Below are 14,038 nucleotides of genomic sequence, written 5' to 3'. Positions count from 1 at the left end.
ATGGTGTCACAGCTTACAGCAACCTCAAACTCTTGGGCTTAAGCAATTAATTCTCTTGCCTCAGCCTCTCAAGTAGCTGGGACTACAGGCACCTGCCACAACGTCTGGCTATTTTTTTGTTGCAGTTGTCATTGTGTAGCAGACCTGGGCCGGGTTCTAACCCGCCTGCCATGGTGTATGTGGCCAGAGCCCTAACCACTGAGCTATGAGCGCTGAGCCCTTATTGGCTATTTTTATAACCTCTTTGTAAAGTTATCTGTTGATGTCCTTTGTCCAATTTTGAATTGAGTTTTTTTGTTGTTGAGTTGTAGGAGTTCTTCATGTATTGTGGATATCGAGCCCTTATCAGATATATGATTTACAGATAATTGCTTCCATTCTGTTGGTTGCCTTTTACTCTGTTTAATGTTCTTTGATGCAAAAGGTTTTAAATTTCAGTGAAGTTCAACTTTGCTATGTTTTTCTTTCATTGCTTGGGTTTTTGGTTTCATATCTAATAAATCATTGCTAAATCTAATGACATGATGCTTTTCCCCAGTGTTTTTTTCTACTTTTTAGCTCTTACATTCAGGTCTTTGATTCATTTTGAATTAATGTTTGTGTGTGGTATAAGGTAATGATCCAACATCTTTTTTTTTTTTTTTTTTTGCTTGTAGATATGGTAGAACTTCCATAGCTAATCACCTCCCTACTTTGGCCACCTCCTTAAAGTTGATCTAATCTTCATAGACTAGACATTTGCCACATGTATGTATCAGTACAGTAGGCCTAGTTCCTTATGTTGACCACTTCCATGTGTTGACCAATTAGTTACAGTCCCTTGGGTGGTCAACTTAAACAGGTTATTTAATTTTTCTTGTACTAGTTTTGAAGACTAACCTTTCACTATTGAACAGACTTGGTACCCTTGTGAAACATCATTTGGCTATAAATGTGAGGGTTTATTTCTGGGCTTTCAATACTATTCCCTTGGTTTGTATTTCTGCGTTTATGTCAGTATCACACTGCTTTGATTACTGTGCTTTGTAGTTAGTTTGAAATCAGAAAGTATGTATCCTTGGTGAATCCCCAACAATAAAATAAAAAAAAGAAATCAGAAAGTATGAGATATTTGAATTTTTTTTTTTTTTAGCTTTTTAAGTATTAGGAAACATTTTTTAGATTAAGAAACAATTTTTTTTGAGATAGTATCTTGCTTTGTAGCTCTGGGTAGAGTACCCTGGCATCATAGCTCACACAATCTCAAACTCTTGTGCTTGAGCAATCCTCTTGGGTCAGCCTTCTGAGTAGTTGAGACTACAGGGACCCACCAAGATGCTGACTAGTTTTTTCTATTTTCAGTAGAGATAGGATCTTGCTTTTGCTCAAGGTGGTCTCAAACTACTGAGCTCAAGTAATGCAGCCACCTGCGCCCCCCAGAATGTTAGGATTATAGGTATGAGCCACTGAACCTGGGCTGTGTTCCCACTTGAGAAACTGTAAAGTCTCATGCCTTCCCCTTGCCCCCCTGTTGAAAGGCAATATAGAACAGGGGCTTTTTGAGTTTGCTACTATGTGGCAGCCCCACTGCCTATTTTCTGGTTCTGTGATTCAGCATGTCCTTCCACAATTTCTTTCCAAAGTTTTCACACTTGTAAGGTGGGAAATAATAACTACTACTTCATGGCATTGTCAAAGCATGCTGCATTTAAAGCATAATCAGTTGATGTATTTTCTGCCTATCTCTACCAGCCAAGAGGATTTTTATTTTTATTTTTTTTTTTTGAGACAGAGTCTCACTATGTCACCCTCAGTAGAGTGCCATGGCATCACAGCTCACAGCAACCTCAAACTCTTGGACTTAAGCGATTCTTTTGCCTCAGCCTCCCAAGTAGCTGGGACTACAGGTGCCTGCCACAGTGCCCAGCTTTGTTTTGTTTTGTTGTTGTTGTAGTTGTCATTGTTGTTTAGAAGGCTTCTACCTGATTCCAACCCACCAGCCCCATTGTATATGGCCAGCGCTGTAGCTACTGAGCTATGGGCACCAAGCCTAGTCAAGAGGATTTTATCTGATTTTGCTTCCTGAAATTTGCATGACAAAACCAACAGGATTTTTTCCCCTCAATGTTTGTTACATGCATTTTTACATGATAATCTCCTCTCTTCCCCTCCCCTCTCCTCCCCTTTTCCTCTCCCCTCTCATTCCCTCCTCTCCCCTTCTTTCCCCTTCCCTCCCCTCCCCTTCCTTTCTTTTCCCTTACCTTTTCCCCCCCTCTTTTCCTTTTCTTTCTTCTTCCCAGGTAGAGAAGGTGGTGGGTAAATTCCCACCTAGTGGGTACATTGCATGGGTATATTGGAATGTCCTTCTGGGTGAAGGACACCCCTGTAACTCTGACTTTAACTTTACAAAAGCGAACTAACCAAAATGTGTTACCACCCAAATAATCTGAAATTAAGAAGAAAAGTAATTGGTTATCTTATGCTTTATTTATTTGTTATGCTTTTAATTTACCCTTATTCTTGAATGTTAATTTTGCTGGATGTAAAATTCTTGGTAGATAGTTATTTTCTCTTATTATTTGAGTATGTATCCTGCTTCTTTTTGCCTATGTGAAGTTAGCTGTTAACTACTTAGAATTTTCTTCTTTTTTTTAATTTCTTATAGCATAACTGTGTACATTAATGCAATCATGGGGTACAATGTGCTGTTTTCGTATACATTTTGAAATATTCTCATCAAACTGGTTAACATAACCTTCATGTCATTTTCTTAGTTACTGAGTTAGAATTTTCTTCTTTTTGTAATGTGAGAAGTTAGCTGTTAACTACTTAGAATTTCCTTATATTTGACAAATTTTCTCTTTGTGCTTTCAGGAGTTCTGTTTTTGTCTCTGGCTTTCATATTTGACTATTATGTGTCTAGGTGTGAATTCACTGATTTCATTCTTTTCTCAAGTCAAGTCTACTGTGGAGCCATTCTAGTGAATTTTTAATTTCATTTGTTATACTTTTCAACTCCATAACTTACATTTGTTTTTTCTTTCTTTCTTTTTTTTTTTTTTTGAGACAGCGTCTCACTATGTTGCCCTTGGTAGAGTGTTATGCCATCACAGCTCACAGCAACCTCAAACTCATGGGCTTAAGGGATTCTCTTGCCTCAGCTTCCCATGTAGCTGGTACTACAGGCACCCGCCACAATACCCGGCTATTTTTTTGTTACAGTTGTTATTGGTGTTTTAGCTGGCCTGGGCTGAGCTTGAACCCACGAGCTTTGGTGTATGTGGCCAGTGCCCTACCTACTGAGCTCCAGGAGCCATATTACATTTGGTTCTTTTTTGTAACTTTTAATCTTTTGATTGATATTTTCTGTCTGAGGCATTGCTACTGCCACGTGTTCCTTTGATTGATTAAATGTGGTTTCTCTCTTTTCTTTAAACATATTTTATAGTTCCTTTAAAAGTCTTTGTGAACTAAGTCTCTCATTGACTTAGTTTCTATTGACTACTTCTATTTTCATTAAAAGAAAAATTCTTTTTCTTTCCTTCCCTTAAACAGATGAGAGTCTCAGTATGTTATCTAGGCTGGAGCACAGTGGCTAGTCACAGACAAGATCACAGTGTAGGCTTGGCGCCTGTGGTGGCTAAGGTGCCAGCCACGTACACCTAAGGTGGTGGGTTCGAATCCATCCCCGGCTGCCAAACAACAATGACGGCTGCAACCAAAAAATATCCGGGCATTGCGGCGGGTGCCTCTGGTCCCAGCTGCTCAGGAGTCTGAGGCAGGAGACTCGCTTGAGCCCAGGAGTTGGAGGTTGCTGTGCTGTGAAGCCCCGGCACTCTACCCAGGGAGACAGCTTGAGGCTCCTGTCTCAAAAAAAAAAAAAAAAAAAAGATCATAGTGTATTATGGCTTCTAATTCCCATCATTCTATTTTTATGCCTTGTTTCCTAGAGATTGCTACAGGTCACTATAGTGTAGTCATTTAACCAATGATTGGTTGGAGATTGTTTAAACCTTTGAACTAGTAAAGCTTCTATCCTTTTGTCTGTACTGGAGAATGCTTTCAAAGTGAGGGAATCACAAGGTTTTTTTTGTTTATTTTTTACTTTCTGTGTTCACAAAGCCTCATGGTTAATCTGGAATGAGCAGCTTGGTAGGGCCCTCTCCATTGTCTTCTGAGTAAGCACAACCTTGCATATATATACGATTTCCCAGACCATGAGGGTTATTATGTGAGATTCTAGCAAGGCCCTGTTTTCTAGAATCCCACATAATAACTCTAGTAGTCTGATTCTCCATCTCATTCTCCAGATTTGTCTCCCTCAGTTATCTCTTTTAATTTTTTTGGCTGTTTTTCTGTTTTGTTGTTGGCTCTACATAGATAGTAATATGACCCCAGGCTAGCCTTCTCTTATTGCCTCTGAGGTCTCTGTTGTTTTTGATAACTTTGTTCTGTTTTGTCATTGCTTTTGAGGGGAGAGGATTTGCCAAGGTCGTCAACGTCCTTTATGTCCTGTCATTCGTTGATATATATACATGTGGTAAAAAAACACATAACATTTACCATCTTAATCACTTTTAATGTTAGTGCTGACAGCTGTACCCATATTGTTGTGTGACATCTCTCTAGACTTTTTTTTTATCTTGTGAAACTGAAATTTTGTATCTATTGAACAACTCCCTTTTTCCCTCTCCCCACAGCCCTTGGCAACCACCAATCTATTCATACTTTCTGTTTCAAAGAGTTTGACAACTCTAAATATCTCATATAAATGGAATCATATGGTACTTTTCTTTTTGTGACTGGCTTATTTCACTTAGCATGATGTCTTCCAGGTTCATCCATGCTGTAGTATGTGATGGGAGTTCTTTTTTATGGTGGCTTAATAATTTTACATTATTAAGCTAGGTGGTTAGGGCACCAGGTACGTACACCAGGGCAGGCAGGTTTGAACCCAGCTTGGGCCTGCTAAACAACAATGACAACTGCAACAAAAAAATAGCCAGGGCTTGGTACCTGTAGCTCACTGGTTAGGGTGCCAGCCACATACACTGGGGCAGGTGGGTTCGAACTGTCCTGGGCCTGTTAAACAACAATGACTACTACAACAAAAAAATAACCAGGTGTTGTGGCAGGCGCCTGTAGTCCCACCTACTTGGAAGGCTGAGGAGGCAAGAGAATAGCATGATCCCAAGAGTTTGGCATTGCTGTGAGCTATGGCTCCATGGCACTCTACTGAGGGTGACAAAGTGAGACTGTCTCAAAAAAAATAATTTTTGTATGTATATACCACATATTGTTTATCCTTGCACTTGGGATGCTTCCACATTATACCTATTTCAAATAATGCTCCTATGAGCATGGGTGTGTGAGAATATCTCCTTGAGATTCTATTTTAAATTCTCTTGCATATATACCCAGAAGTGAGATTGCTAGATCATCGTAATTCTGCTTTTAATTTTTGGAGGAACCTCTGCACTGTTTTCCATAGCAGCTGCAACATTTTACATTTCCACTAATAATATATAAGGATTCCAGTTTCTCCACAGCCTTGTCAACACTTATTGTTACTTTTTTGATAGTAGCTGTCAGTACAAGTGTGAGATGATATCTCATTGTGGTTTTGATTTGCCTTCCCCTGATGATTAGTGATGGTAAGCATCTTACTATATACTTTTTGGCCATTTGTATATCTTTTTTGGAGAAATGTCTATTCAATTCCTTTGTCCATTATTTAATAGTAATAGGATTTGTTTTTATAGTTGAGTAATAGGAATTCTTTGTATATTCTAGGTATTAATATCTTACCTTACCAGATACACACTTTCCAAATATTTTCTCCCATTTCATAGGTTGCCTTTTCATTCTGTTCATTGTTATTTTTGCTGTGCAGAAGTTATGTAGTAGTCCCATTTGTCTATTTGTATTCATTTGCCTTTTATATTCATTTAAAAAGTATCCCCTTTCTCTGTTTTAGAATACTTTGTAATTGCTTACCTAGAATTAGATTTTTCAGGTCTATTCAATTCACATCTGAAATATTTTGCTACAGTATCTTTTGCACAGTCATAGATTTTCTGATTTTAGGGATGGGTTTTATACATTTCCAAAAAGCTATAAGTAAATAAAGTATTTTTAAGCTGCAGAATTAAATTTTGAGAAGGGAAAAGAATGAAAAGAAAATTATTTGATTTTGGTTACCTCAAGGAAGATCCATTTGTTATAACAGAGAAAATTTGTGTTTTGCCTTTTACAAGGTATATATGTGTTCTTATTTGTTTATTACAAAAACTCTCTGATCAGGAAGCAGAAATTATTCATAGATGGTTAATAAGTGTTTGCCTTCACTGTACCTCCAACATGTACCATATGGTTCAAAATTCCTTGTTGTTATGTAGAAAGCCACCTTTATGGCTTGGCACCCATAGCATAGTCTTTACGGCTCCAGCCACACACACCAAAGTTGGAGGGTTCAAACCCAGCCTGGGGGCCAACTAAAATAATGATAACTGCAACAAAAATGTCCGGGTGTTGTGGCGAGTTCCTGTAGTCCCAGCTTCTTGGGAGGATGAGGCAAGAGAACCCCTTAAACCCAAGAGTTTGAGGTTGCTGTGAACTGCGGTGTCTCAGCATTCTACTGAGGGGGTATAGTGGGACTCTGTCTCCAAAAAAAAAAAAAAAAAAAAGCTACCTCTTGTGTTAGGTTAGTCACTCAGTTGATTAGTAGCCTTATGACATTTAGTTTTTGAGTTTGATTCAGATGTCTTTTAACTTCTGAAAAAATCTGATTTATACCCATATATTTTGCCTTTCCTAGACATTTCATGAATGTGTCATTGTTGCATAGGGCATGGTGTATAGAGGTAGAATTGCAATTTGCTTATTATCCAAGTAGATAGCTAGTGAAAATGTATTCAGTACTGATAGTGGAAGTATAGAGGCCACTATCTGTTAAGAATAAGGGCTTTGGCATCATATTTCTCAGTTTTGAGTCCTGGCTTTCCTAAGTGATTTATTTTATTTTAGGATCTTATTTGAGCCTTTGATTCTTTCTTTTAACATCTGGATAATAGTACTTGCCTTTTGTGGTTCTTATTAATGATTAAATATTAGTATTCGTATGCAGGTAAGGTGCTTAGAATAATGCTGGTACATCATAAATGCTTTGTAAATATTGTCTTTGTTACAGGCACTGATCATTATATAATCTTGTGCCAGCTGAATAATGCTTGAAGTAATTACTATATCTTCAAAGTAATGTAATGATGACAAATATTTAAAAATTGTAGCATTCTCTGAGCGTAGAATAATAACAGTAGCTTTCTAATAGTCTGATCTTTAAAAAAAACCCTGGTTGAAGACATAAATTAAGCTTACACTTTTATAATGATAATTTTACTTAGCATCTTTATAATGATTTCTCTAGGAGAAAGATAAGTGTTCTAAGCACTTTATGTAAATTAATCAATTTAATTCTCCAAGGTACTATTATTATCCAAATTTTTTCAGGTAATGAAACCAAAGCACAGAATAAATAATTTGCCCAGTGTCATTTGGCTGGCTAAAAAGTGGTAAAAATAGGACTTACTCTACATCTGCTATCTCCAGAGTTACTGGTTTAACCATTGTGCCATACTGTCTGTATCTACCTGTATTGCTGCTGTGTTGCTAAACCAAGTAGGTAGACTAAAATATAAATGAATAAGCTTAGTATTTATATTAACCTTCACAAATAGAGTTACGATACTATAAAAATTTGATGGAAATATAGTATCTTTTCTCTTTGTTGATTTGTAACATTTTATCTGGTAGTGAAACAAATTAGTATAAAGTGATATGGTAAAATTTGTTTTCATTCTTAACCTTTTGTCTAATAATAATGGGAAGCAGTCAGAAAACATTTAAAATTTATGACCAAAGAGTATACAGGTACAAATTATAATTAAGCAAAGCATAATATGTTTTTTTCTTAAGGTTGATTAATTTTTATTTTTTCAAGTCATCATCCTATCTCCAATCGAGCTCCCCTTTCAACTTGTCTTGTTCTATTCTGTTTGTTTAAAACATATTGTGGGCTTGGCGCCCACACAGTGATTATGGCACAAGCCACATACACCGAGGCTAGCGGGTTCGAACCCAGCCCAGGCCAGCTAAACAGTGACAACTGCAACAAAAAATAGCTGGGCGCTGTGGCCGGTGCCTGTAGTCCCAGCTACCTGGAAGGCTGAGGTAAGAGAATCACTTAAGCCCAAGGGTTTGAGGTTGCTGTGAGCTGTAATGCCACTGCACTCTATCGAGGGCGACATAGTAAGACTCTGTCTCAAAAAGAAAAATATATATTGTAAAGATATACTTTTTAGATAACAATTAAAAAAAATCATTGCAGTTATCTCAAATACTACTGGTGTCTACTGCAATGACTACTGCCATCAACGCCCATGTATCAGTCTTTAACATACACCAGGAACTGTATAGTATTTCCATTCTATAGGAAAGCAGAGTAGGAAAGTGAGGCTGAGAGTGCTTAAGTAACTTTTTAAATATAGCTTGTGCAATAATTTTTTGTTATTTATTATTAACTATGTTTTAAAAAGTTATTTGATGCTACTTTTTAATAAATGTGTTAAATAGTTCTCTTTTAAGAAAGGAATTTACACATTAGGATGAAAGTATTAAGTTCTTATTAACTTTTATTTAATGTTTTGTGTTTTAAGGAGCTGAAATTACCATTCACATTTTTAAGTGGGCATATTCACGAATTGAGGATTCATGTGCCATGGACAAAACTGGGTTCAGAACCAGTGGTAATTACCATCAACACAATGGAATGCATTTTGAAACTTATGGATGGAATACAGGTAAGAAATTATCGAACCTGGCTCAGTACCTTTGGCTTAAGCAGCTAAGGTGCCAGCCATATACACCAGAGCTGGCGGGTTTGAATCTGGGCCATACCTGCCAAACAGTGATAACTATAACCAAAAAATAGCCGGGCATTGTGGCTGGTGCCTATAGTCCCAGCTACTTGGGAGGCTGAGGCAAGATAATTGGTTAAGCCTAGGAGTTGGAGGTTGCTGTGAGCTGTGACTCCACGGCACTCTACCCAGGGCAATAGCTTGAGGCTCTGTCTCAAAAAATAAATAAATAAAAAAAATAAAGTTTAAAAAAAAGAAATTATTGAACCTATTTGGTTATGTTAACTAATTTTAGTAGTTATTTGTATTTGACATTTCTTTAACTTTTAGAATATGTCAACTGTTACATAAGGAAATTTTAGCTTTTACATACCTCTTAAAGTAACATAAATATTTGCAAAGGGTGTTTTTCTAATCTAAAGGATGTTTTCACACAAATTTTATGTAATTGCGCATAGCAGTACATAAAATAATCATGTAGATAGCTTATTATCTATATCCACAGTATAAGCAGGGCCTGATTTGAATCTAATTTTTAGGTTACGATTTTTGAATTTTTGCAAAGGACCTGTATGAATTTTTATTTATGTGATATCCCTAAATCTGCAGAAAAATTTTCAGGGGAAGATGGGAAGATGAAAACACATTTACCTTTACACTAACATTTTTTTTTTGTGTGTGTGTGTGTGACAGAGTCTCACTTTGTAGCCCCTGGTTGAGGGCTATGGTGTCATAGCCCACCATGACCTGTAACTCTTGGGCTCAAGTGTTTCTCTTGCCTCAGCCTCCCGAGTATCTGCATCTCCAGGTGCCCACCACAACACCCAGCTATTTTTAGAGATGGGGACTTGCTGTAGTTCAGGCTGGTCTCGAACTCATGAACTCAGGTGATCTGCCCACCTTGGCTTCCCATTACACCAAATTTTTTTGTTGTTTTTGAAGTTTGAATATCAGAAACTGATTTTTTTTGGAGATAAACTCTCATTTTATTGCCCTTGATAGAGTACTGTGGTGTCATAGTTCACGTGACCTCAAACTCTTGGGCTCAAGAGATGCCCCTTCCTCAGCTTCTCCAGTAGTTAGAACTACAGACGCCTGCCACAACACCTGGCTATTTGTTTTTTAGAGACAGGGTCTTCCTTAGGCTAGTCTGGAACTCCTGAGCTCAGCCACCACTGCCTCGGCCTACTATAGTGCTAGAATTTAGAAATGGATTTTTTTTCTAGACTTATTTATTTCCTCTCAAATTCAACCTACATTTCCTGCCAGTGAGTTTTGCAGAGGTGTTATATTGCTTTTAAGGAGTTGATAGCCAAAATTTACTAATCTAGGAAGCAAATAGGTTAGGACAGCAGCATATTGTGAAGAATGTTTCCACTTTGATCTCACAGAAAAAGTTATGTGTCTGTCATTTGTTTTTGTTACTTTTTCTTTAGCACACATTTAACATTTAACTTTTAAGTTTTAAGGAAGGGTTGTCAAGAATCAAGTGAATTGATAAGATTATTAAATTTTTCTAAGAGCTTTTAGTAAATTTTAATATTTTCTAAATATGACTTCAGTTTGTGAAATTAAAGCTTCTTAATGAATTGTTAAAATTATTTCCTATTTTAAGTAGATACTTTGTCATATCAATTGTTGGGCTCAGATATTTTTTTAAATTTATATAATATTTGATTCCAAACCTGTGTTATCCAATTTGACTAATGTAGTTCCTGGAAATAAATAGATCAATGTTCCCGTGAGAATTTATTTTGAGAACATTCAATATTTGACAGAGTAATTTAGAAATTTGTAGATAGTTATATTGCACAAAGTTTTATTTTACATTTATATTTGGCAATCCTTAGAGGGTTCTTAGTCATTGTTTGTTCTTGGAATTTAACTTTTTAAAAGAAGTCTGGACTTGGTTATACCACCCATGCAGTGCTCCATAGTAAAAGAAAAAAAATCCAGACACTAAATATTTTTTCAATGGGAAGGTGGAAGTTTCAAGGCCAGATGTCCCATAAGAAACACATTTTAAAAGAGACAAATTACAGCTAATTATAGAGGCTGCAGAAAAAGATTTGTAACACATGACTTAGTATAACATAGAACTAATATTTGATATTGGACTATGCAGATGGCTACTGCAGGAAAGATCAGATTTCCTGATAGAATGGTATTTGAAACTTGAATTCTGTGGTATATACAGCTCTAAAAGGTCAAATGTCATAATGTAAACTACTCTCTAAATAAGTATTTTTTACAGATGTTTAAGATTTAGGGGTAGAAAGTATTTTTGAAAATTATAGCTGACATTTGGACAAATTATTTAGCAGTGTACATCCCTGGAGAGTAATATGTGGGTTTATCTAGTGATTAGCATTAAATTTTGAATAGAAGCATTATAGATGAAATACATTTTAAAATGGTTTATTTTCCCCTTTTAAGCTTCAATTTGTATAGTATTAGGTTAAATTATACATAGTCTAGTAAAACTAACTTAAATTTGAATAAGTTTGTATTTAAATTATTTCACCATATTACATTATAGAATCAAAATGAAGAAAAGACTTATTTTCTAAGTAAAATTGGGATGTAAGATTAAGTAAAAGGGACTTTTAAAGTTATAGGTATACAACTGTATGAATTCATTGTTAAAAAGTAATATTATTAATATATGAGAATATTAAAATACAGTTAAAAGAAATATGAGCTTTAATAAGATCATTACAAAAATACTATTATTGTTAAATGCCTTGATGGGAGGACATATCTTATTTGTAAAGGTCAGTTTAATTTTACTAATATTTGTTGTTTGCCAATTCTTCAGTGCACTGAAAAGCATTTTTAAATATTCATATAATCTTTTCAGCAAAAGACACTGAGCAAAAAGTTATGATGCTTGGTGAAACTCTAGTGATCACAGTTATAATGTACTGTCTTAACATGTTTTTATAATTAGTTTTAGTTATAGAGATTTTTAGGATGAGAGGGTAACCAAGTTGTTGTGTTAAGTAAAATAAAGTCCTCCTTGATGTTTATTCCGAATTATTTTTAATATGTATATCAAAACTTCACTTATGAAATATTTGTTAACCATTTGCTGTTTATCCTGAGAGACAAATTTATTTCAGTCATTCCCCTGCCTTTATATCCTGTGTACATTTTATCTGTGCTTTTTCAGGTTTTGACTTCAGATACACAATTTGATCCAGGACACATTATGTCCACTCTAGTATAATTTAATAAATACTTGTGGACTGGCACATAGCTTATGAGGAACTATAAAATGCTGATGAAAGAAATCATAGATGACATGAGCAAATGGAAAAAGTTACACTCTCATGGATTGGAGGAATCATTATTGTTAAAATATTTGTTCTGCCTGAAGTGATTTACAGATTCAGTGTAGTTCCCAACAAGAAACCAATATCACTTTTCACAGAACTAGAAAAAACCTAAATTTAATGTGGAATCAAAAAGGAACCCAAGTAGCAAAAGCAATCCTAGGCAAAAAGAATAAATCTGGAGGCATCATGTTACCAGACTTCAAATAATACTACAAAGGTATAGTACCCAAACAGCATGGAACTGGTATAAAGATAGACATATAGATCAACAGAACAGAATAGAGCTGTGATGTCATGGCACTCTACCAAGGGTGACAAAGTAAGACTCTGTCTCAATAAAAAAAAAAAAAAGAATTAATTCAGGATGGGTTAATGTAAGAACTAAAACCATAAAAATTCTAGAAGAAAACATAGGGATAACTCATCATGTTTTCTTCCAAGAGTTTTAAAGTTTTAGCTCTTATGTTTATGTTGTTGATCCACATTTAGTTAAGTGGAGTAATATTGTTTATATATGATGTGGATCCATATATATATATGGATCAGTCTTCATTGTTTTGCGTATGGTTGTTTCATGTTCCAAGCACCATTTGTTGAAGACAGTATTCATTGCCCATTGAAGAATGGTCTTGTTACCCACTGAAAATCAGTTGATCTTAAGGTTTATTTCTGGACTCTCTTTGCTATTTAGTCTCCCAGAGTGCTAGTATTATTGTTGTTAGCTACCACACCCATCTATTTAGGTCATCTTTAATTCTTTTGGCAATGTGTTTTCATTGTATAATATGTCTTTTAGCTTTTATTAACCTCTGGTTAAACTTATTCCTAGGTATTTTATTATTTATTTATTTATTTTGTTTGTTTGTTTGTTTTGAGACAGAGTTTGACTTTGTCACCCTCAGTAGAGTGCCATAGTGTCATAGCTCACAGCATCTTCAAACTCTTGAGCTCAAGTAATCCTCTTGCCCTAGCCTTCCAAGTAACTGGGACTATAGGTGGTGACCACAACACCTGGCTATTTTTTTTAGAGACAGGGTCTTCCTCTTGCACAGGCTGGTCTGGAACTCCTGAGCTCAAGCAATCCACTTGCCTTGGCCTCCTAAAGTGCTAAGATTACAGGTGTGAGGTACTGTGCCCAGCTGGTATTTTCTTATTTTGGATGCTGTTGTAAATGGAATTGTTTTCTTAATTTACAGTTTTGATGTTTCATTGCTAGTATTCAGAATCAGAATTGATTTTGGCAAGTTGATCTTTTATCTTGAGAATTTGCTGAGTTTATTTATTACCTATAGTAATTTTTGGTGTATCCCATGGAATTTTCTATGTTAATAATCATATCATCTGAAAATAGAGATAGTTTTACTTTCCACCCCCCAATTCAGATGCCTTTTATTTCTTTTTATTGTCAGATTGCTTTGGGTAGGACTTTTGGTATGTTGAATAGCAGTGGTGAAAATGAGCATCTTTCTGTCTGTCTGTCTGTCTTGGCAGGTAGCTTGATACAGTAGACTGGCTTCTACAGGGCCAGGTGGGAGATCTGAGGCCCGAGGCAGCAGGGGGAGATTAGGTCTGCATGTGTAGTCACCATGTTGCCTGGGATCTCTCTAGTCCTCACAGTCCAGAATAGGATTTCTGAGTCTCTCAGGCCATGTCCAAGGCAGTTCAGACTTGTCTCCAAAATTGTTTCTCTCCCATCCTCATTCTTATTGAGAGTGACTGGTGGTGCTTCTCCCCTTCCAAGAGAAGTCCTTGCTAGTGTCCCTTGTTAGGGTATGAAAACCGCAGTCACAAGAGAAACCAGGTGCC

At 36.1% G+C, this 14,038-nt stretch overlaps 1 protein-coding gene across 4 annotated transcripts in view; it reads left to right on the top strand.

Moving 5' to 3' along the window:
* VPS13B (vacuolar protein sorting 13 homolog B) overlaps window positions 1-14,038 on the top strand; it is a 777,819-nt gene that overhangs the window by 5,072 nt on the left and 758,709 nt on the right. For all 4 annotated transcript variants that reach the window (XM_023517476.1, XM_023517471.1, XM_023517472.1 and 1 more), the window contains exon 3: window positions 8,694-8,837. In XM_023517476.1, the coding sequence (XP_023373244.1) occupies window positions 8,694-8,837 (144 nt within the window). The remainder of the gene's footprint in view (window positions 1-8,693; window positions 8,838-14,038) is intronic.

Source organism: Otolemur garnettii, unplaced genomic scaffold (genome assembly GCF_000181295.1).
Source record: "Otolemur garnettii isolate 467f Iridium unplaced genomic scaffold, OtoGar3 scaffold00004, whole genome shotgun sequence".
Lineage (NCBI taxonomy): Eukaryota > Metazoa > Chordata > Mammalia > Primates > Galagidae > Otolemur > Otolemur garnettii.
The sequence above is the reverse complement of the archived record's forward strand: the minus strand, read 5'-3'. Positions and strand labels throughout refer to the sequence as shown.